This window comes from Capricornis sumatraensis, chromosome 2 (assembly GCF_032405125.1).
Source record: "Capricornis sumatraensis isolate serow.1 chromosome 2, serow.2, whole genome shotgun sequence".
Taxonomy (NCBI): domain Eukaryota; kingdom Metazoa; phylum Chordata; class Mammalia; order Artiodactyla; family Bovidae; genus Capricornis; species Capricornis sumatraensis.
The window spans coordinates 207,701,324-207,725,912 of record NC_091070.1 but is presented as its reverse complement, the minus strand read 5'-3'; the positions used below and the strand labels follow the sequence as shown (position 1 = coordinate 207,725,912).

Sequence of the window (24,589 nt, the reverse complement as noted above, 5' to 3'; positions counted from 1 at the left end):
TAAACACTGAAAGCTAAAGACGATGCTGAAAGGAATTCTGAAAGACCTAAATAAAGAGAAGTCTATACCTTGTTCGTCAGTTAGAAGACTCTGATATTGTTAAGATGTCAGTTCTCCCCCAGTTGATCTAAAGATGCATTGCAATCCAAATCAAAATCCCAATAGACTATCTTGTAGAAATTGACAAACTGATTCTCAAGTTTACATGGAAATGCAGAGGACCTAGAATAACCAAAACAACTTGAAAAAGAGCAAAGTTGGAGCACTGAGGTGTCCCAATTTCAAAACTTAGTAGAAAACTACTTAATCAAGATAGTATGGAATGGATGTTCAGTTCAGTTGCTCAAGTTGTGTCCGACTCTCTGTGACCCCATGAACTGCAGCACACCAGGCCTCCCTGTCCATCACCAACTCCTGGAGTTTACCCAAACTTGCGTCCATTGAGCTGGTGATGCCATCCAGCCATCTCATCCTCTGTCGTCCCCTTCTCCTCCTGCCCCCAATCCCTCCCAGCATCAGGGTCTTTGCAAATGAGTCAGCTTTTCGCATCAGGTGGCCAAAATATTGGAGTTTCAGCTTCAACATTAGTCCTCCCAAAGAACACCCAGGACTGATCTCCTTTAGGATGGACTGGCTGGATCTCCCTGCAGTCCAAGGGACTCTCAAGAGTCTTCGCCAACACCACATTTCAAAAGCATCAATTCTTCAGTGCTCAGCTTTCTTTATAGTCCAACTCTCACATCCACACATGACCACAGGAAAAACCATAACCTTGACTAGATAGACCTTTGATGACTAAGTAATGTCTCTGCTTTTTAATATGCTCTCTAGGCTGGTCATAACTTTCCTTCCAAGGAGTAAACGTCTTTTAATTTCATGGCTACAGTCACCATCTGCAGTGATTTTGGAGCCCCAAAAAATAAAGTCTGACACTGTATCCACTGTTTACCCATCTATTTCCCATGAAGTGATGGGACCAGATGCCATGATCTTAGTTTTCTGAATGTTGAGCTTTAAGCCAACTTTTTCACTCTCCTCTTTCACTTTCATCAAGAGGCTCTTTAGTTCTTCTTCACTTTCTGCCATAATGGTGGCGTCATCTGCATATCTGAGGTTATTGATATTTCTCCTGGCAATCTTGATTCCAGCTTGTGCTTCGTCCAGTCCAGCGTTTCTCATGATGTACTCTGCATAGAAGTTAAATTAGCAGGGTGACAATATACAGCCTTGACGTACTCCTTTTCCTATTTGGAACCAGCCTGTTCCATGTCCAGTTCTAACTGTTGCTTCCTGACCTGCATACAGGTTTCTCAAGAGGCAGGTCAGGTGGTCTGGTATTCCCATCTCTCTCAGAATTTTCCAGTTTATTTTGATCCACACAGTCAAAGGCTTTGGCATAGTCAATAAAGAAGAAATAGATGTTTTTCTGGAACTCCCTTGCTTTTTCCATGATCCAGCAGATGTTGGCAATTTGATCTCTGGTTCCTCTGCCTTTTCTAAAACCAGCTTGAACATCTGGAAGTTCATGGTTCACGTATTGTTGAAGCCTGGCTTGGAGAATTTTGAGCATTACTTTACTAGTGTGTGAGATGAGTGCAAAACACAACAGAAGGTCCAGAAATAAACCCACATATATATGGCAACTGATTTTGACAAGATGCAAAGGCAATTTAGTAAAGAAAAGATTGTTTTCTCAACCAATGATGCTGGCACAATTAGACATTTACATGCAAAAATGTGATATTTCAGTCCATACCTTGCACCATGTATAAAAATGGATCATATATGTAAAGTCTAAGATTATAAAACTTCTAAAGCAAAACATAGAGAAAATCTTTGTGATTTTAGATCAGGCAAAATTTCTTAAATGTGACACTAAAAGCATAATTCCTAAAATTTAAAAACTGATAAATTATAATTAATTGAAATTCAGAAATTTGAATCTTCAGAATGTACTATTAAGAGAAAAGCAACAGACTCGGAGGCAATATTTATAAGTCATATATCTGGTAAAGAACTTAGAATATATAATAAGGAATGTAAATCAATTTTTTAAAATATTTGTTTGTATCTGTGTCAGGTCTTAGCTGTGGTTCATTGCAGCCTTAGTTGTTTTGCGGCGTGTGGGATCTTAGTTTCCCAACCAGGGCTCGAACCCGTGTCCCCTGCATTGAAAGGCAGATTCTTAACCACTGGACCACCAGGGAAGTCCCTAATTCAGTTTTTAAATTGGCAAAAGATTTAAATATATACTTTACCAAAGAAGATATATGGGTAGCAACTAAGCATATTAAGAGATGCTCACCATCATTGTCATTAAGAAATGCAAATTTAAACCCAATGAAATACCTTTATATACCTAACAGATTGGCTAAAATTAAAAGACTGATCATACCAAGTGTTAATGAGGATATAGAGGAGCAGAAACGTATGGTGGGGATGTAAAACTATACACTTTGTTACCATATGACTTAATTCCACTCACAGATATTAATATATACACAAGAGATTCACACAAAAACTTGTACACAAATATTCATGACAGTGTTATTCATAATAGACAAAAGTGAAAACAACCCAAATGTCCACCAAATGGTGAATGAAAATGTGGTATATCCATACAATGGAATATCATCCAACAATAAACAGGAATGTAGTACGGATATATGATACATCATGAGTGAAGGTGGAAAACATTATGCTAAAACATTATGCTTTAAAAAAAAAAGTCCAGAAAAGACCACATAGTTTATTATTTCATTTATATGAAATGTCTAGAATGGGTAGATGTAAAGAGACGGAAATTAGATCAGTTGTTGCCTAAGGCTAGGGAAGGGGTTTGAGGTAAGGAGTGGGGAGTGACTGCTAATGGCTACAGGGTTTCTTTGGAGCACAAAAGTTTTAAATTTAGATTGTGATAATGGGTGCTTAACCTGTAAATCAACTAAAAAACACTGAATTATACACTTTAAATGGTTGCATTATCAGTTCAGTTCAGTTCAGTTCAGGCGCTCAGTCGTGTCCAACTCTTTGCGACCCCATGAATCGCAGCATGCCAGGCCTCCCTGTCCATCACCAACTCCCGGAGTTCACTCAGACTCACGTCCATTGTGTCAGTGATGCCATCCAGCCATCTCATCCTCGGTCGTCCCCTTCTCCTCCTGCCCCCAATCCCTCCCAGCGTCAAAGTCTTTTCCAATGAATCAACTCTTCTCATGAGGTGGCCAAAGTACCGGAGTTTCAGCTTTAGCATCATTCCTTCCAAAGAAACCCCAGGGCTGATCTCCTTCAGAATGGACTGGTTGGATCTCCTTGCAGTCCAAGGGACTCTCAAGAGTCTTCTCCAACACCACAGTTCAAACGCATCAATTCTTTGGCGCTCAGCCTTCTTCACAGTCCAACTCTCACATCCATACATGACCACTGGAAAAACCATAGCCTTGACTAGATGGACCTTAGTTGGCAAAGTAATGTCTCTGCTTTTGAATATGCTATCTAGGTTGGTCATAACTTTTCTTCCAAGGAGTAAGCAGCTTTTAATTTCATGGCTGCAGTCACCATCTGCAGTGATTTTGGAGCCCCAAAAAATAAAGTCTGACACTGTTTCCACTGTTTCCTCATCTATTTGCCGTGGAGTGATGGGGCTGGATGCCATGATCTTAGTTTTCTGAATGTTGAGCTTTAAGCCAACTTTTTCACTCTCCTCTTTCACTTTCATCAAGAGGCTTTTTAGCTCCTCTTCGCTTTCTGCCATAAGGGTGGTGTCATCTGCATATCTGAAGTTATTGATATATCTCCCGGCAATCTTGATTCCAGCTTGTGTTTCATCCAGTCCAGCGTTTCTCATGATGTACTCTGCATAGAAATTAAATAAGCAGGGTGACAATATACAGCCTTGACGCACTCCTTTTCCTATTTGGAACCAGTCTGTTGTTCCATGTCCAGTTCTAACTGTTGCTTCCTGACCTGCATACAGATTTCTCAAGAGGCAGGTCAGGTGGTCTGGTATTCCCATCTCTTTCAGAATTTTCCACAGTTTCTTGTGATCCACACAGTCAAAGGCTTTGGCATAGTCAATAAAGCAGAAATAGATGTTTTTCTGGAACTCTCTTGCTTTTTCCATGATCCAGCGGATGTTGGCAATTTGATCTCTGGTTCCTCTGCCTTTTCTAAAACTAGCTTGAACATCAGAGAGTTCATGGTTCACGTATTGCTGAAGCCTGGCTTGGAGAATTTTGAGCATTACTTTACTAGCATGTGAGATGAGTGCAATTGTGCGGTAGTTTGAGCATTCTTTTGCATTGCCTTTCTTTGGAATTGGAATGAAAATTGACCTTTTCCAGTCCTGTGGCCACTGCTGAGTTTTCCAAATTTGCTGGCATATTGAGTGCAGCACTTTCACAGCATCATCTTTCAGGATTTGAAATAGCTCAACTGGAATGCCATCACCTCCACTAGCTTTGTTCGTAGTGATGCTTTCTAAGGCCCACTTGACTTCACATTCCAGGATGTCTGGCTCTAGGTGAGTGATCACACCATTGTGATTAGCCGGGTCGTGAAGATCTTTTCTGTATAGTTTTTCTGTGTATTCTTGCCACCTCTTCTTAATATTTTCTGCTTCTGTTAGGTCCATACCCTTTCTGTCCTTTATCAAGCCCATCTTTGCATGAAATGTTCCCTTGGTATCTCTAATTTTCTTGAAGAGATCGCTAGTCTCCCATTCTGTCCTTTCCTCTATTTCTTGCACTGATTGCTGAAGAAGGCTTTCTTATCTCTTCTTGCTATTCTTTGGAACTCTGCATTCAGATGCTTATATCTTTCCTTTTCTCCTTTGCTTTTCGCTTCTCTTCTTTTCACAGCTATTTGTAAGGCCTCCCCAGACAGCCATTTTGCTTTTTTGCATTTCTTTTCCATGGGGATAGTCTTGATCCCTGTCTCTTGTACAATGTCATGAACCTCATTCCATAGTTCATCAGGCACTCTATCTATCAGATCTAGGCCCTTAAATCTATATCTCACTCCCACTGGATAATCATAAGGGATTTGATTTAGGTCATACCTGAATGTCTAGCAGTTTTCCCTACTTTCTTCAATTTAAGTCTGAATTTGGTAATAAGGAGTTCATGATCTGAGCCACAGTCAGCTCCCAGTCTTGTTTTTGCTGACTGTATAGAGCTCTCCACCTTTGGCTGCAAAGAATACGATCAGTCTGATTTTGGTGTTGACCATCTGGTGATGTCCATGTGTAGAGTCTTCTCTTGTGTTGTTGAAAGAGGGTGTTTGCTCTGACCAGTGCATTTTCTTGGCAAAACTCTTATTAGTCTTTGTCCTGCTTCATTCCACATTCCAAGGCCAAATTTGCCTGTTACTCCAGGTGTTTCTTGACTTCCTACTTTTGCATTCCAGTCCCCTATAATGAAAAGGACATCTTTTTTAGGTGTTAGTTCTAAAAGGTCTTGTAGGTCTTCATAAAACCATTCAACTTCAGCTTCTTCAGCATTACTGGTTGGGGCATAGACTTGGATTACCATGATATTGAATGGTTTGCCTTGGAGACAAACAGAGATCATTCTGTCATTTTTGAGATTGCATCCAAGTACTGCATTTTTGACTCTTTTGTTGACCATGATGGCTACTCCATTTCTTCTGAGGGATTCCTGCCTGCAGTAGTAGATATAATGGTCATTTGAGTTAAATTCACCCATTCCAGTCCATTTTAGTTCACTGATTCCTAGAATGTCAACGTTCACTCTTGCCATATCTTGTTTGACCACTTCCAATTTGCCTTGATTGATGGACCTGACATTCCAGGTTCCTATGCAATATTGCTCTTTACAGCATCGGACATTGCTTCTATCACCAGTCACATCCACAGCTGGGTATTGTTTTTGTTTTGGCTCCATTCCTTCATTCTTTCTGGAGTTATTTCTCCACTGATCTCCAATAGCATATTGGGCACCTACTGACCTGGGGAGTTCCTCTTTTAGTATCCTATCATTTTGCCTTTTCATACTGTTCATGGGGTTCTCATGGCAAGGATACTGAAGTGGTTTGCCATTCCCTTCTCCAGTGGACCACATTCTGTCAGACCTCTCCACCATGACTCGCCCGTCTTGGGTTGCCCCACGGGCATGGCTTAGTTTCATTGAGTTAGGCTGTGGTCCTAGTGTGATTAGATTGACTAGTTTTCTGTGAGTATGGTTTCAGTGTGCATTATAGGTTGTATGAATTATTGATATATCTTAGAAAAGCTATTTTAAAAGTTTGATAGTTTCTTAGAAGTTAAATATAACCCTATATGTCGATCATCCCTCTCCAAGGGCTTCCCTGGCAGCTCAGTGGTAAAGAGTCATCCTGCAATGCTGGAGACTTGCAGGAGACGCAGGTTCGATCCCTGGGTCAGGAAGATCCCCTGGAAAAGGAAATGGCAACCTGCTCCAGTATTCTTGCCTGGGAAATTCCATGCAAGAAGCTTGGCGGGCTGCAGTCCACGGAGTGGCAGAGAGAGACGTGACAGAGCGATGAAAAAAAAAAAACACACAGATCCTAGGGCCATGTTCTTGGAGATTCTGATTCAGTAGATCTGGGTGTGATCTGAGTAATATTTTAGTTGTAGCAGGTTCTTCAGGTGCTTCTGATGGTCAGTCAGATTGAGGGACCCAGGGCTGGAGTGCAGGCCAGTGGTCCTCAATTTTTATGAATCACCTGTGGACTTGTCCAAATGCAAATTCTGATTAGTAGGTCTGGTGTGGGGCCCCAGAATTCTGCATGTTAACACGATCTCAGTTGAGGCCAGTGCTGCTGACTCGGTGACCACACTTGGCCAGGAGCAAGGATAGGGAAACTAGACTTATGTTACATATGAAGGAATCCAGGAGAAAAAGCAAAGCAATGGAAGAAGTAGGTGAAAGGGGTCAAAAGGTAAAAATAAAATATTACTGCTTCCCTCATTTAAAAATAAAAAGCAAAGCAAGAAAGACACTAGCAGGAAGAAACTTTCATAGATGGTATGTTGACGGCATAGAATGTGGTGATGGTTTTATGGGTGTATACTTTTCTCCAGATAGTTTGGAAAACTCAACAGTGGCCACAGGACTGGAAAAGGTCAGTTTTCATTCCAATTCTAAAGAAAGGCAATGCAAAAGAATGCTCAAACTACCGCACAATTTCACTCATCTCATATGCTAGTAAAGTAATGCTCAAAATTTTCCAAGCCAGACTTCAGCAATACGTGAGCCGTGAACTCCCTGATGTTCAAGCTGGTTTTAGAAAAGGCAGAGGAACCAGAGATCAAATTACCAACATCCACTAGATCATGGAAAAAGCAAGAGAGTTCCAGAAAAACATCTATTTCTGCTTTATTGACTATGCCAAAGCCTTTGACTGTGTGGATCACAATAAACTGTGGAAAATTCTGAAAGGGATGGGAATACCAGACCACCTGACCTGCCTCTTGAGAAATCTGTATGCAGGTCAGGAAGCAACAGTTAGAACTGGACATGGAACAACAGACTGGTTCCAAATAGGAAAAGGAGTGCGTCAAGGCTGTATATTGTCACCCTGCTTATTTAACTTCTATGCAGAGTACATCATGAGAAACGCTAGACTGGAAGAAACACAAGCTGGAATCAAGATTGCCGGGAGAAATACCAATAACCTCAGATATGCAGATGACACCACCCTTATGGCAGAAAGCAAAGGAGCTAAAAAGCCTCTTGATGAAAGTGAAAGAGGAGAGTGAAAAAGTTGCCTTAAAGCTCAACATTCAGAAAACGAAGATCATGGCATCTGGTCCCATCACTTCATGGGAAATAGATGGGGAAACAGTGGAAACAGTGTCAGACTTTATTTTGGGGGGCTCCAAAATCACTGCAGATGGTAACTGCAGCCATGAAATTAAAAGCTGCTTACTCCTTGGAAGAAAAGTTATGACCAACCTAGATAGCATATTCAAAAGCAGAGACATTACTTTGCCAACTAAGGTCCTTTTAGTCAAGGCTATGGTTTTTCCGGTGGTCGTGTATGGATGTGAGAGTTGGACTGTGAAGAAGGCTGAGCACCAAAGAATTGATGCGTTTGAACTGTGGTGTTGGAGAAGACTCTTGAAGGTCCCTTGGACTGCAAGGAGATCCAACCAATCCATTATGAAGGAGATCAACCCTGGGATTTCTTTGGAAGGAATGATGCTAAAGCTGAAGTTCCAGTACTTTGGCCACCTCATGCAAAGAGTTGACTCATTGGAAAAGACTCTGATGCTGGGAGAGATTGGGGGCAGAAGGAGAAGGGGACGACAGAGGATGAGATGGCTGGATGGCATCACTGACTCGATGGACGTGAGTCTGAGTGAACTCCAGGAGATGGTGATGGACAGAGAGGCCTGGCGTGCTGCGATTCATGGGGTCGCAAAGAGTCGGACACGACTGAGTGACTAAACTGAACTGAACTGATACATTAAATATGTACAAAATTTTGTATGTCAATTATACCTCAAAAGTGATTTTTTAAAATGTTTTATGTTACATAAACATGTCTAACATCTTTATATATATTCTTCCCTGAAGAAAAAGGAGAAAAGAATAAAAAGCAGTGGGTCCAGATGGTGGAGGGTAATTTACACAAAGCAATCTCAGACATTTCAGGGACTTTCTGGTCCAGTGGTTGAGAATCCACCGTCCAATGCAGGGGACCTGGGTTAATTGTCCCATGGCAACTAAAGCCCACCTGCCACAATGAAGACCCAGCCCAGCTCCCCTTCCCACCACCGCCCCCCAAAAAAAAAATCTTGAATGTTTCAACTTTTTATCAGCCACTGTAAATGTTTTAGGAAGGATGTGTTTGAGGAAGGCGACCAGCAGCAGTGTGAAAGAGAGACTGATACAGCAAAGAGATACCTGCCAAAAGGTATTGCAAAAATAAGCAGAGGATGTGAACAGGTTATTCACGTTCTCTCCTCTCTCTCTCTACACTGAAACTGGGGCACAGCTGATTCCACAGGTTGAAATTCAGCTATGGGGGAAACAAGCATAGATACTGGAGCCAGGAAAAACGAGTGTGTGCAGAAACACACGGAGGAGGTGGAATAACAGTATGCACAAAGGCAGGGAGGAAGCAACTTGGGTAGCTGCGTCACTAGGCCTGGCCAACCCATCTCTTTACCCTTTACCAAGGCTTCCCACTCTCCATCCCCACTGCTCTAGGAAGCAGGCACAGCTGTGATTGGTAAAGTTTTGAGCACTGCCATGGGTCAGATTGGGTCCTCCCCCTCCCCAAAATACGTTTAAGTCCTAACCCCCAGCACCGCAGAATGTGACCTTATTTGGAAAATTGTTACAGATGTGACTGGATAAGAGGAGGTCATATTGGCCTTGAAAACTAATACAGGCACCCCTGCAATACAGGTATATTCACTTATAAATTACATATATCAATATATGTGCCACTTCTTTAATGTTTTGTAAAATCACAAACATAGAATTTTAAAGGATGGGACTTAATGGTAATATGATATTTTTAAATTACTGTTACTTCATTAATGATACAAAAAATTATTATCAAGAAATAAAAAGACATGGGGGAAACTGAAAAGCATGTTACTAAGTGAGACCAATCTGCAAAGGCTACCTAGTGTATGACTCCAACTATATGACATTCTGGAAAAGGAAGCAATGGAGACAGTAAAAAGGTACCCTTTATAATACTATAATGGTGGATACGTGTCAGTATGCATTTGTCCAAAACCACAGAATGTACACCACCAGAGATGAACCCTAGTTTTAAAGGACTTGGGTGATTATGATGTCATCAGTGTAGGTGCATCAGTTGTAACAAATGTACCATTCTGTTGATAATGGAGGAGGCTATGCAGGTGTTGCGGCAGGGGATGGATGGGAAACTTCAGTACTGTCCCTCTCAGTTTTGCCGTGAACCCAGAACTGCTCTAAAACTTAGTCTTAAAAAAAAAAAAATCTTTCAATGAGCAGTGTTATTAAGTAAGAGCTTCCCAGGTGGCGTTAGAACTGACCTGCCAATGCGGGAGACACAGGTTACATCCTTGGGTCGGGAAGATCCCCTGGAGGAGGGCTGGCAACCCACCCCAGTATTCTTGACTGAAGAATCCCATGGACAGAGGAGCCTGGTGGGCTACAGTCCATAAGGTCACAAAGAGTCAAACATGACTGAGGCAGCTTAGCATGCATGCACATTATTAAATAAGCATTATTATATTTTAAAACCCTGGTTAAATATGCCACAGAAATGCAAAGATTTTTTTTTGACTCAGCATGTTTTACTTTAATGTTATGTTTGCTCATAAATGACTCTGGAAAAGCTGATATGCAAGAGACTAACACGCTGCGGTCTAAAGCAACGTCAAGGCCACTGAGAACGTCCTTCAGGAAAGAGACTGTACTCTAAATCTCCCTCACCTGGGGCAAGAGCAGAAGAAGGGGGTACTGGGACAGACAAATAAATACACATGGTCTTAGCTTTGCCACCAGGGCTGGCGGCCTGGGACCCGAAGGCACATGATCGGAAGTTGATTGCTTGGAACTTCCAAAGCCTCTCAAATGTTTGGGTCTTTGAGGGAAAGGCTGAGGTTTTGGGAGGGCTCATGTGCCAGCTGGAAGGGCCCTCAGCCAGCTCCCTCCTCCCTCTCCAGCCCCAGGGAGAGCCTAACTCCCTGCTGGCCAGGCCTGCTGGGCCCTGGGATGGGGGTAGACTTTCACCCCAGCAGCCCCTGCCAAAGGGACATTTTGGTTTTCCTGCCATGCAGGGTCAGGCGGTGGCCCTGAAGCAGAAATAAGACAAATGCACATGAAAAACGGTGATTGCCCAAGACACCCTTAGTTATACTGGCACAGGGTTGTGATTGCTGGGCCTTAGGAAGAGGGAGTGGGGGCCATTGAGGCTCCTTGCCAGGGTGGAATGGCAGGTGGGAAGAGGAGGCAAGGGTCCCTAGGCAGGGGGTATGGGCTTAGCACCTGCAACTAGGGGCTACCAATACCTTCATATTTATTTCCAGAGTGCAGGATGCTTTGGGGAGGGCGGGCCGCATGGTGCTGGCAGCCTCTACCCAGTAGTGTATGTGTTGGGGGCGAGGAAGGGCAAGGGCCCAAGCATCTGTGGCGAGGCCCAAACAGGAATCTGCCCTAAAGGTGGCTGAAGCAGCCCACCTGTAACAGAGCCCTGCTCCCAAAGGCAAAGTGCCAGCCCAGCAGGGTGACCTCCCAGGCATGGGCAGACCAGGCTGAACCCAGCCATAGAAGGAGATGCGAGGGAAAGTGGTGGTAATGAGCAGTGGTAGAAGTGGGTGCAGACAGGGCACAGTCAATGCGGGGTGGGCCCAGCGGCCAGCGCCCATCCATCAGAAGGCAAAGTAGCACTCCTTGGGATGGCCCACATGGTCAAGGCAGGTACACTGGCTCGTGGGCAGGGGTTTGCACATCTGTACCAGCAGGCTCCTCCTCCAGGGATGGAAGGTGGTAGGGATGGAAGCCCTGGCTGTAGTCCCAAGCTTCAGGGGCTCTGTCCACCGTGTACCACAGCTTGAAGCATGCAGAATGTTCATTCCTCCGTTTCTGCCACTCAGGCTGCAGCACGATGTCCTTCTTGGTCTGGTTGGCAAACAGCAGGTGACACATGGTGTGATCCCTGGGGTCCTTCATGATGACATGGGTCACCTGCAGCACTGAGGTGGTGCTGGTCCCTGCAGCAGTTGTGCCCACAGACTTCAGTTGTGCCCACAGACTTCAGCATCTTGAAGACAGGGTTGGGTTTCTTGTCCAGACAGATGGCAAACTTTGCTTTGCCCTGGTAGACCAGCAGCCCACTGGAGCCCCAGCACTCAAATGGTGTCTCCAGTCTTTGTGCTTTCCACGTACTGGGACATCTTTCCTCCAGAGGGAAACGTGGGATGGGTGTCTTTAAAGTAAACCTTGATGACCAGGTCCACAAAGCCCTGGTCGTCATCACTGGAAACGGGCATGTAGGGCCAAAGGACCAGGTTCCTGTTGATTCAAGCAGAGAGGTAGATGTGCTGGCCAACGGGGAGGCCCAGGATGTGCTGGGGTGACGGCAGAGCAAAGCAGAACTGCCAGACATCTTGGCTGATGACCTCCTTGTTGATGAGCCACAGCGGGTACTTGATGTCCCGACTCTGGAGCATGATGGCCGGGGTGGAGCGCTGAAACAGCGTCCCGAGGAGGCTGCACAGGAGCCAGACTGGGGAGAGGACCCTGTGGCCCAGTGTGCCCAGCTGGGCCCCTATATTGGCACCACTCTGCACTCACTCCACAGCTGCCGCCACCAAGACCCACAAAGATGTACTTTTAAGGTCAGTTAATTTCCATAGAAATTTTTTTCTTAGTCACTTAAAATATGAAATTAAAAAGTGATGTCCAGTTTCAACTGGAAGAATTGTATCATTGTGCATGCGCGTGTGTGTGTGCATATGTGTGTGCGCATGTGCATGCACATGCACTCAAGTCTCTTCAGCTACATCTGACTGTGAGGCTATGGAGTGTAGCCTGCCAGGCTCCTCAATCCATTGAATTCTCCAGACAAGAACACTGGAGTGGGTTGCCATTTCCTCTCCCAGGGGATCTTCCCCACTCGGGGATGGAACCCGTGTCTCCTGTGTCTCCTGCGTTGCAGCCAGATTCTTTACCCTCTGAGCCACCGGGGAAGCCCCGTCATTGTCTAAGCTTATTCCAATTATCCAAAAAATTTGTTGTAATATGGCTGTTGATTCCTGCCTTCCCTGACATCAGTCAGTTGTTCTTGCAAAGTAATCAGGGAGTGTTACAATCAGTTAAATTTAAAATTTACTAAAACTCTCCACTGAGAAATTTTAAATCAGATGAGAAAAGTGTTTGCTGGCTTTTTTAAGTGTGAACTTAAAAGAGTTACTTCATCTTCTTCAGCAGCAAAGATCACATAATGATGGAATGATTTCCAATAACCAGTTTTCAAAATGCCCTTTTCAAAGCATGAGTGTTTTTGGAAAAGCAGTTACATGCTCACTTCTTAAGAGAAAAATAATACTGTGTCTTCAAAGGGACATATTTTGTGTTTGTTTTTCAACATCTGTAAAGTAGCTTACCAGTGAAAGCCTTTTGTTATCACAGAAAAAAAAAAAAGACATCCAACTGTTTTTAAAAGAAAAATACATAAACTAATCAGTAAATGAGCAAAAAAATGAGAGGAATCCCTCTCGCTCATTTCAGGACTTACAGCTACAGTGGTACTGACTGTGTGGTATTGGTAGAGAGATAGGCACATTGATCAATGAAACAAAAAGGAGAACCCAGAAATAGTTCCATGAAACTACAACCACCTGATTTTTGACAAGGTGTAAAAGCAACTCAGTGAAGGAAGAATGGTCCATTCAGCAAATTATTCTGATATTCACAGACAAACAAAATCTGAACCTCATGCTTTAACTAACCAACTCAAATAAATCACATATTTAAATGTGAAGTGCAAAACATAACTTTAGAAGATAACATAGAGAAAAAGTTCAAGACTTAGGGCTCAGTGAAGAATTCTTAGACATGACACCAAAAGCATGGCTCGTAAAAGGAAGAAACTGATAAACTAGACCTCATCAAAACTAAAACCTTTAGCTCTGTGAAAGACTCTGCTAAGACAATGAAAACATAAGCTACAGACTGAGAGAATATCCGTAAACTACACATTCTATAAAGGACTAGGTCTGGGATATATAAAGTCTCAAAATTTAACAGTTAAAAAAAAAGTCTAATTAGATAAGTGGGCAGAATTCATGAACAGATATTTCACTGAAGAGGATGCATAAATGGCAAATAAGCACATGAAGAGATGTTTAACATCATTTAGACCACTAGGGAAATGCAAGTTAAGACCATGATGAGATCACATGCATGTGAGCACAGCTACGATTAAAAACAGTGGACTTCCCCGGTGGTCCAGTGGTTAAGACTCCACCTGCCAACTTAGGGGACACAGGTTCGATCCCTGGTCCAGGGAGATTGCACATGCTGCGGGGCAGCTAAGCCCATGCGCCACAACTCCTGAAGCCTGTGTGCCTAGAGCCTGTGCTCTACAACAAGAAACGCCACCGAAATGAGAAGCGCGCACACCACAGCCAGAGAGTAGCCTCCACTCGCCACAACCAGAGGAAGCCCGAGTTCAGCAACAAAGACCCAGCTCAGCCAAAAATAAATGGTTTTAAAAATAGTGACAACACCAAATGCTGGCGAGGATGTGGAAAACTGAATTGTTTACACAGTACGGGGAGGAAAGTGAAATGGAACAGCCATTCTGGAAAACATTTTGGCTGGTTCTTAACAAAACTAAATATGCAACTACCATACAACTCAACCAACTTGCTCTTGGGCATTTATCCTAGAGAAATGAGAACTCAAGTTCATAAGACTATACTTATGTTTTAAAAAACCTGTACACAAATGCTTACTGGAACTTTATTTGTAATAAAACTGGAAACAATACAGATACCCTCCAGTGAGTGAATGATTAAACTAGTGGTAGTATACCATCCGTACCATCAAATACTACCCAGCAATATAAATGAATAAACGGTCGATAAATGCAACAACCTACATGACTCTCCAGAGACTTACGCTGAGTGAAGAAAGCTCATCCTAAATGGCTGTACTCTGTATTATTCCATTTATATAACATTCTTGAAATGAGAAAATTATAGAAATAGAGAACAGATTAATGGAGTTACCAGGGGGGTAGAAGAAAAGGGGGTATGGCTATAAAAATGAAACTGAGGAATCTTTGTGATGTTGGAAATGTTTTATACTGTTTTGTGCTGTTGTGTACTGTATCAGTGTGGATATCCTGATTAGGATACTGTACTGTGGTTTTGTCAGCTGTTACCATTGGGGGTAACTAGTTACAGGGTATGTGAGACCTATAGGTATTTATTTCTTAGAGTGTGAATTTGTAATTATCTCAAAGTAAAAAGTTTAATTTTTTAAAGTTTCTAATAAATGGATAGATAGGGGTTCTAATATTTCCTGCCCACACCCTAATGAATTTTTGGCATACCCAATTTGAGAGATCATTGGCATATGCTGCCAGTCCCAGGATGCTAGTCCCTACCCAGTCTTTGGGTCCCTTTAGCTATTCTCAACGTTCTCTTGAAGTTATCTTTCTTAAATGCAAATTTGATCACATTATTTCCCAAAATCATTAGTCTTGGGACATAAGGACCTTCTGGCTTTAGTCCTTTATCCAGTACCTGGACACCAAACTACTCACAGTTTCCAATCGTGTAGAACTCGTACCTGAGAATGGGCACAAAGACCTCTCGATACGCTTATCTCTAGTTAACTTATTTCTAAACTTACCAGGTGCCCTAGCACATATTAGAATGCAGTAAATCTTGATGTAAAAGTGTATTACCTTTGCTTATTACCTCCTAAGAGTCCAGAGATGTTGATTCTGTGTCATATTCAGAACACTGACCTGCTATCACTCCTGCCAGGTACACCAGCCCCACTCGGAGGCCTTTGTGGACCATTTCCAAGGGGATGCCCAGACTGAGCTGCATAATAAGATTCCCCAGGATGTGCTGAACTCTGCAGAGACAAACACCATTGTCAAACATGATGACTAGCCCAGGCAGTTATTTCCTTGGGAGGTTAACAGGCATTGATATGTTGTTTCTAGTTAAGAACATGCTTAATGTGAATTCCATTTTCTAATTTTGTTAGGTGACTTTTTAAAGAGATAAAATCTTGAGCTTCAGTATGTGAAGCAGATAAAAGGACATTTTTGAAATATACATTTACTTTATAAGTTTTGTTTTACGGTAATTACTGATAATGTCAAACAGAGCAGTGAGGAAGCTTTAAGGAATGGAATATAAGCTTGCAATTATGGGTTTAGCTGACAGTTGCCATCACATGTCAGCCTTAACACTTGATTTTGTTTTAGTCGCTCAGTAATGCTGAGAGAATACTAATTCACTCATATTGAGTTGAAATTTCAGTAGGTTTTTAAACATCTCTTGCAAGCTCAGGGTAGTCTTTAATAAAACAGATGGTGGGACTTCCCTGGTGATCCAGTGGCTAAGATTGCACTCACTCCTAATGCAGGAGGCCTGGATTTGATCCCTGGTCAGGAAACTAGATCCCACATGCCACAGCTAAGACCTGGCACAGCCGAAGAAATAAATAAAACAGATATGGCAAGAGAAACTTCATTCCCAGTTCTGTATTTAAAAGGTTTTAAATTTACCAGAATGGAAAAAAAAAAAAAGTTTACCTAGTAACACTAGCTAAACTTGCTTTCTCTCATATAAATATACTATAATTTGGTATATAACATTGTTGAATACAAATGCTTTTAAAGTGAAATTGACATTATTTTGCTTGTCAAACCCCACAAGCATCTATGGAAACTCTCTGAATGTCATTTGGCAAATTTCCTTGTAACAGTAATCCTTGATTTAGTTGCTATGTAGCAAAATGCTTTAGTTTTTTTAAGTGGGTATGGTGAATCAGAATTCTGAGTGAGGTCATAAAAGGCTATTAGCATTGAAGAGACTGTAACCAAAACTAAAAGGCAGGCACCTATTGCTTGTATTATTCTAAATAAACTATTTTACACCCATCAAAATGTTGATGAATTACGTTTTTAACTTTGGCAGAGGTGGGGAGGAAGTCACTGGCAATTCACATTTTAAAGGGAACATTTAACAACACCACACAACTTGGGGGACACAATTCTGGTTTGGTGATAATTTGGTCTCTTCTCACTGATGAAAGTGAAGTCACTCAGTCCTGTCTGACTCTTTGTGACCCCATAGACTGTAGCCTACCAAGCTCCTCTGTCCATGGGATTTTCCAGGCAATAGTACTGGAGTGGATTGCCATTTCCTTCTCCAGGGGACCTTCCCAACCCAGGACTCAAACCCAGGTCTCCCACATTGTAGACAGACGCTTTACCGTCTGAGCCACCAGGGATATTGATTTTCCTACGTAAATACCAATATTAGGCAGTTACAATACAAAGTACACTGGACTTGGAGTTAGCACTAATGGGTTGAGATCCTCACTCTACAAATGACTACTTCCCATAAGCCTCACACAAAACAGCAGGAGCAGTGCTTGCCTCCTAGGGTTGCCAGGAGCATCAAACAAGATTATGGATATAAAAGTGCCTGATCAATACTAAGGGCTTCCCTGGTGGCTCAGAGGTTAAAGTGTCTGCCTGCAATGCAGGAGACCAGGGTTCAATCCCTGGGTCGGGAAGATCCCCTGGAGAAGGAAATGCCAACCCACTCCGGTACTCTTGCCTGGAGAATCCCAGGGATGGAGGAGCCTGGTGGGCTACAGTCCACAGGGTCGCACCACCAATAGCACAGGGAACTGTGCTCAATATTCTGTAACAACCTCACTGGGAAAAGAATTTGAAAAAGAACAGATACATGTACATGTATAACTGAATCACTCTGTTGTACACCTGAAATTTACAGCATTGTTAATCAACTATGAAAGTGAAAGTGAAGTCGCTCAGTCGTGTCCGACTCTTTGCGACCCTATGGACTGTAGCCTACCAGGCTCCTCTATCTGTGGGATTCTCCAGGCAAGAGTACTGGAGTGGGTTGCCACTTCCTTCTCCAGGAGATCTTCCCAACCCAGGGATCAAACCTGGGTCTCCCGCATTGCGGGCAGATGCTTTACCATCTGAGCCACCAGGGAAGACTCATAGTCGAATATAAAATAAAAAGTTAATAAAGTACCAAACAAATGTTCAGGGCTATGGTTGCTTACAGTCACCTCTGACATCAGTGACTCAACTGTCATTGCTTACCCAGCATGAACCAGCATGTACGAGATAAATCTCCAGGCTTCCTCCCGCTTCTCAGGACGGTAGATAAAGGGACTCTCCAAGATGCCTGTGTCCAAGGTGATCCACTGTTTCTGAGGCTTCCATACAGCATAGTAAATAAATACCGCCAGCTGACAGGGAGGGGCAGACACTAAAGTTAACCATACCTGCTGCAGAAAGCAGCCCCATTAAAGCCCACAGGCACTACCTCTGTTTGAAAGAATTTGCTCTTAAGATTACTGCTCCACAGCATGTGCTCAGATGGCAGAATTCAGTTCCCTGCTGTATATCTGACTGTGTAACTGTAGGCGTCTCCTGCTTCTTCCAGCAGTTAGGAGCAGCCCTAGACCAAACTTCAAAGAAGAGCCCCTCTTGAACCCACTTTCCCCTCCTGTGCCTTCCACTTCCCACCTTCACCACTCGATCACTCATCTGCAACTTAATCACTCATCTGCAACTTAATAGGAAATGAGGCCACCACTGGCTTCTGAAAAACAGAGGAGGAAAAGGGGAAAATAGTGACTTTACAGTGGGAAAACCTGGCAAACAGGACCTGAACCAAGTGACGAAGGCCCACGTCACAGGGAGGGCATGTGGATGCCCCCATTCCCGAACGTGACGTGATGAGAAGGGCCCTTCACTCCTGTGGTCTTCCTCCCCCAACCCCACAACTCCAGTCTAACCATGAGAAAAAGTATCGGACAAACCCAGACAGAGGGACATTGCATAGGATACCTGGCCAGTACTCCTCAAGACTATCAAAACCATGGAAAGCAAAGGCTGAGAGAGGGTCAGAGGTCAGAGAGGAGTGGGGAGATGTGACGAGTAAACAGTGCGACACCCCAGGTTCGAGGTCACCGATGGAAAGACGGGCGAGATTCAAATTAAGCCTGGAGTTTAGCTAATACTGATATCTCAATATGAGTTTCCTAGTTTTGACAAATGTAAAACTATGGAAATGCAAGATATTAACATTGGGAGAAACTGGGTAAGGGGCATAAGGAACTCTCTTACTATCTCTGTAACTTTTCTATAAAGCTAAAATTACTCCAAAATAAAAAATTTGCTTAAAAATCATTTTTGGCAGCACCACTCGGTCTGCAGGATCTTAGTTTCTTGACCAGGGATTGAACCCAGGCCCCTGCAGTAAAAGTATCGGATTCTAACCTCGGAACTGCCAGGGAATTCCCCCTTTCCTTTTTTTAATGTACAGTCTATCACATCCAGCAAAATACTGAGTAGAAATGGTGATGGTGGGCCTTGTCATTTCTGATTCTAAAGGAAAAAATGATTTTAACATTTCACTGTTTGTACTATTAAGCCCCTAAGATGGTCCTCAAGGGTCCCCACCACTTAATATTCATACCCTTGAACAGTTTCCTCCTTCAATGAATTAGGGCTGGTTTCTCTGTCTTCCCCAATCAAAACAGCACTGACCAAAGCTTCTTTCAGGAATGCCACATTTTGGCCTTATCTTTATATAAGCCGTAAGAGGCCAGGTCCCTATGATAGTTAAATTTATGTGTCAACATAACTAAACCACACTATTTGGTCAAATATCATTCTACATGTGTCTGTGAATAAAGCAGACTACCCTCTGTAATGCGGGTGAGCTCCTATCAGTTGAAGGCTTAATAGAACAAACATTCCTTGAGCAAGAAGGAATTGTGCCAACAAATGGCCTTTGAACTTCAACTTATCCCCAGGTTGCTAGTCTGCTGGCCCACCCTGTAGATTTTAAATTTGCCAAGCCTCTGCAATTACATAAACCAATTCTTTAAATCAGTCTCTCTCTCTCTTAATATATGTGTATAGATAGATGATAGATAGTGTGTGTGTGTGTGTGTGTGTGTGTGTACATCCTATTGACGCTGCTTCTTTAAAGAACCCTGACTAATACAGTCCTTGATAAGAAAGTTGAGGCATCGGTGGGAACTAAGAGAATAACAGCAGCAACTTTCTCATACTCTTAAGTCGGGGCTTCCCTTGTGGCTCAGAGAGTAAAAGAAATCCACCTGCAATGCAGGAGACCTGAGTTCAATCTCTGGATCAGGAAGATCCCCTAAAGAAGGGAATGGCAACCCACTCCAGTATTCTTGCCTGGAGAATTCCACGGAGAGAGGAGCCTGGAGGGCTACAGATCACAGGGTCACAGAGTCGGACATGACTGAGTGACTAACACACACAGTGTCCCTAAGTCACATCCCACCGGCGGCCATACTCTGTCAATTCCTTTATGAGGCAGCAAGGTGTGGGAGAAAAAGCTGGGTGAGATAAGGCTCGGGAGAAGCCCAGTCCTGGTCAAATAACTAAGTATGAGGCCTTGGGCAAGTCACCCCACTCTTTTCCAGAAAACAAAACAGCTGACAGGACCAGAGTCTGATACTCACTACATGCTGCCCAGAGCCGACATCACTAGAAGATCCCAATCCCATTTTTTCCTATTGAAATCTGGAGGCAACCTATAGCTCTTTTAAACACAGAGCTCCTGATAGACCTTACCAATCAATCAAAGCTGGTTCATGAGATCAAGCCAACTGGAAACCCAGAGATTATTTGATCTCTAAAGCCCCCACCAACTAAAATGAAATGAAGCCACTGCGATTGTGGTCACTGCTGGGCAGAGGAGTTCTTTGAAAAATAAAACTCAACACTTGACTGCAAGTCCTGGGAAGGCAGGAGGAGCCTGGGAGGGGGCTCTGAAGAGGACGAAGTCGGGCTCTGTGTGCGCTGTGCTTGCCGCCCCAAGCTCTCTTCATGTGTTCCCCAGTCTTCCCTCCAGGTGTGATCTGAAGCCCCAGTGTATCTGCAGCCCCCCAGGAGTCCTTGCGCCAGTGCCCACCACCCGGCACGTTTACCTCGGCGATGCTGACGCAGATGATGAACACAGGGGGCGGGAGGCAGTTAGCTCTTTCCAGGTATGTTCTTCGCACCGGTTCAGGAAGCATCCATTTTGAGACAATCCTGTGGACCTTTCTAGGCTTGAAGGGGTCTTTATCTGCCCTGCCCTCTCTCATTTTCTCCTCTTCCAGCTCTTCTTTCATCTCTCTATCCATATTCAGAGTCACATCCTCCTCTATCTCCAAATCATGAGCAGCAGCCATTGCCCTGGGTCCTCCTCCACCTGAAAGGAACAAGACTGTCAGGGGGAAACAGATGACCCTATAGTCTTCGGGCCATAGCTCTTTCCTGGGCTCTCTGGCCTTTGGTTTCCAGTGCCTTCCCAGTGAGTCAGTAGAAGGTGGCTGCAGATCTGTTGCCCAAACACATGCAATATCCATACCCTCACCATCCGGATATAATTGTGAAAAAGTACTAAGTTCTCCCCAGCTGCGGAAGAGGACTCCCCAGAAGTCACTTATGGAATTGTCTCCACCCAAAGGGTGGACTGGAGCTTTGGGATGGCAGCTCTACCTCATACACCCTTCCCTTGCCCTCTGCCACTGACTCCCAAGGCAATTATTAGTGTTTAAGAGATAGCTTTGCCACGAGGTGATACATCTCAGAGTCTAAGCCACACACGCGCGTAACCGAATTCAGTTTTGACTAGCTTAAGTGAATAGTCTCCTCTCAACTCAGTTTCATCTTGCTTCTACTCCCAAGCCAAACACAGGTCTCTGGTTTCTGATTCCGAATCAAAAATTATTTAATGAGCATCGACTATGTATCCGGTACTATGCTGAGAGGTACTATGTATCAGGCACCCATTTTAGTTTAAAAAATGCTCCTCACCTCAAAAAAGATTTAAAACCACATCTTCTCTTTTTAAATTATCAGTGTCCTTTCCAACATGCCACCGTTGCATTCTGTGGCATAGGAGTTAAGTAGGCCATTGCTTACTGGCCCTCCAGGTGCAGCACCGCCACTCTCGCTAAAACACATCTTCCCAACAACTCTTTGACATCTGACACTCTTGACTGAATTCCTACTAATTTCTACACCCAATATCCCCTTGAACTCAATCCTCAATATCTAGACACTCAAGCATTTATTCAACAGATATCTGCTGAACACCTACTATGTATCAGGTGACCAATCCTATCCCAAAGTGTTTACAATGTTATGGAGGAGGCTGAGGTCAATAAAAATCACACAAATAATTGTATAATTACAGCTGTGCTAAGAGACACCAAGCAGACGCATAAGTTACTGAGGCAGCGTGTCTGTAACTGAGGCCTGAACTACATACTCCCTTCTCTCCATGTGTCTGGTGCCATCTGTACAGTCTTTCTCCTTTTGGCTTAGTTCTGTTATATTTTGCTTCTGGTTGAACTATTTAATCAAATATTTTCATAATCAAAAAAATGGGTGCTGCTGCTGCTTAGTCGCTTCAGTCATGTCCGACTCTGTGCAACCCTATGGACTGCAGCCTGCCAGGATTCTCCAGGCAAGAGTACGAGAGTGGGTTGCTGTGACCTCCTCCAGGGGAGCTTCCCAACCCAGGGATCGAACTCGGGTCTCCTGCATTGCAGGCAGATTCTTTACCACTGAGCCACCAGGGGAGTCCCTGGCAGGGATGGGGGAGGCTCAAATACATTAAAGGAAAAAAAATAATGTTGCCAGACACTACATAGAGTACAATCCCTTTCTGAAAAAAGTAATGTATTGATACACAGGGAAAACATCTGGAGAATTAACCATGATTATATTTGTATGATGGGATTTCACTAGATTTTTCCCCTTTATGCAGGAGTGGGTCTACATTTTGTGTATGCTGAAGCTTAAACAATATGGGGGGGGGGTGCTCTTTGGAAAAAATAACAAATTAAAATTATAAAATAGAAAAACTCTAAAAGTACTTAGAGTGCTTTAGAAGAAGCCTGTGTAAGTAGAAATCTGAAGCTTAAGCTTTGCTAGTATCACAGATAACGCAGCCAAAACAATCTTAAAAAAGAAGAACAAAACAGGAGGTACCGCATTCTCTGATTCAAACTATAATTTAAAAAACTACAGTAATCAAAACAGCATGGTACTGGCACAAAAACAGATACAGATCAAAGGAACTGAATAGAGAGGCCAGAAGTGAACTCACACCTATATGGGCAATTAACCTAAGGAAGCAAGAATATATAGTGGGGAAAAGATGGCATCATACCACATACAAAAATAAACTCAAAATGGATTAAAGACTAAAATGTAAGACCTGAAGCCATAAAACTTCTAGGAGAAAACACAGGCAGTCTGCTCGTTGACATCAGTCTTAGCAATATTTTTTCTGGATATGTCTCCTCAGGAAAGGGAAACAAAAGCAAAAATAAACAAATGGGACTATATCATACTAAAAAGCTTTTGCACAGCAAAGAAAACTACCAACAAAAGGAAAAGGCTGCCTACTGAATGGGAGGAGATATTTGCAAATGATAGATCTGACAAGGAGTTAATATCCAAAATATACAAAGAACTCATAATATAACCCAACATAAAAAACAAACAACCCAATGAAAAAATGGGCAGGGGACCTGAATAGATACTCTTCCTACAAAGAAGACATACAGATGGCCAACAGACACATGAAAAGATCCACATCACTAATCATCAGGGAAACAATCAGAACCACCATGAGGGGAATTTCCTGGCATCTCAGTGGTTAGAACTCCACATTTTTCACTGCTGTGGCCCAGGTTCAGTCCCTGGTCAGGAAAATAGACCCAACAGTCATGCAGTGCAGCCAAAAACCACAATGAGAATCACTTCACACCTGACACCATGGCTTTTATCAAGAAAGACAACATAACAAGTGCTGGCCAGGGTGCTGAGAAGAGAGAGCCTTCGTGCACTGTTGGTAGAAGTGTACTTTGCTACAGCCACTATGCAAATAGTACAGGGAGGTGGTTTAGTCGCTAAGTTGGGTCCAACTCTTGAGACCCTGTGGACTGTAGCCTCCCAGGCTCCTTTGTCCATAGAATTTCCCAGGCAAGAATACTGGAGTAGGTTGCTGTTTCCTTCTCCAGGGGATCCTCCTGACCCAGGGATCAAGTCAGAGTCTCCATGGAAAACAGTATATGGATTCCTCAAAGAAAAGCAGAATTACCATTAGATCCAGAAATTCCATTTCTAGCCACTTATCCAAAGAAAATTAAAATGTACTTCTATGTTAAATGCTAAATGATTTACAGTAGCTAAGATATGGAAGCAATCTAAGTGCCCATCAATAGATGAATGGATAAAGGTATGTGGTATGCACACACACGCACACACACACAGAGGAATATTTCTCAGCCGTGAAAAAGAATAAAATCTTGCTATGCAACAACACAGATGGAATGAAAGGGTAGTATGCTAAGAGAAATGAGTCAGGCAGAGAAAGACAAACACTGTATGATTTCACCTACATGGGTAATCTAAGAAACACATGAACAAACACAACCAAACAGAAGCAGAGTCATAGATGCAGAGAACAAACAGGTTTTTGCCAGAGAGGAGGAGGTTGGGAGGAGGCAAGAAAAAGATGGGAGATAAAGAGGTACATTTCAGTTACAAAATAAATGTCACAGGAATAAAATGTAGTGTGAGGAATACACTCGATAACTGTGTAACAGCCATGCATGGTGACAGATGACAACTAGACTTTTCCTGGTGATGATTTTGTAATTATAGAAATAACAAATCACTATGCTGTACTCTTGAGGGTCCCTTGGACTGCAAGGAGATCCAGCCAGTCCATTCTAAAGATCAGTCCTGGGTGTTCTGTGGAAGGAATGATGCTAAAGCTGAAACTCCAGTACTGTGGCCACCTCATGCGAAG

General features: G+C 43.1%; 1 protein-coding gene and 1 pseudogene across 1 annotated transcript in view; both read right to left on the bottom strand.

Moving 5' to 3' along the window:
• The window catches only part of RHBDL2 (rhomboid like 2), a 34,282-nt gene extending 13,325 nt beyond the window's left edge, over positions 1-20,957 (bottom strand). Inside the window, exons 1-3 of the mRNA XM_068966641.1 lie at positions 20,703-20,957; positions 17,827-17,975; positions 15,475-15,587 (exon numbers count right to left, since the gene is read on the bottom strand). Coding sequence (XP_068822742.1) covers positions 15,475-15,587; positions 17,827-17,975; positions 20,703-20,948 — 508 coding nt within the window. The 5' untranslated portion in view covers positions 20,949-20,957. The remainder of the gene's footprint in view (positions 1-15,474; positions 15,588-17,826; positions 17,976-20,702) is intronic.
• Positions 11,403-15,199, bottom strand: LOC138073626 (NADH-cytochrome b5 reductase 3 pseudogene; annotated as a pseudogene).
• Positions 20,958-24,589: the final 3,632 nt, after the last annotated feature.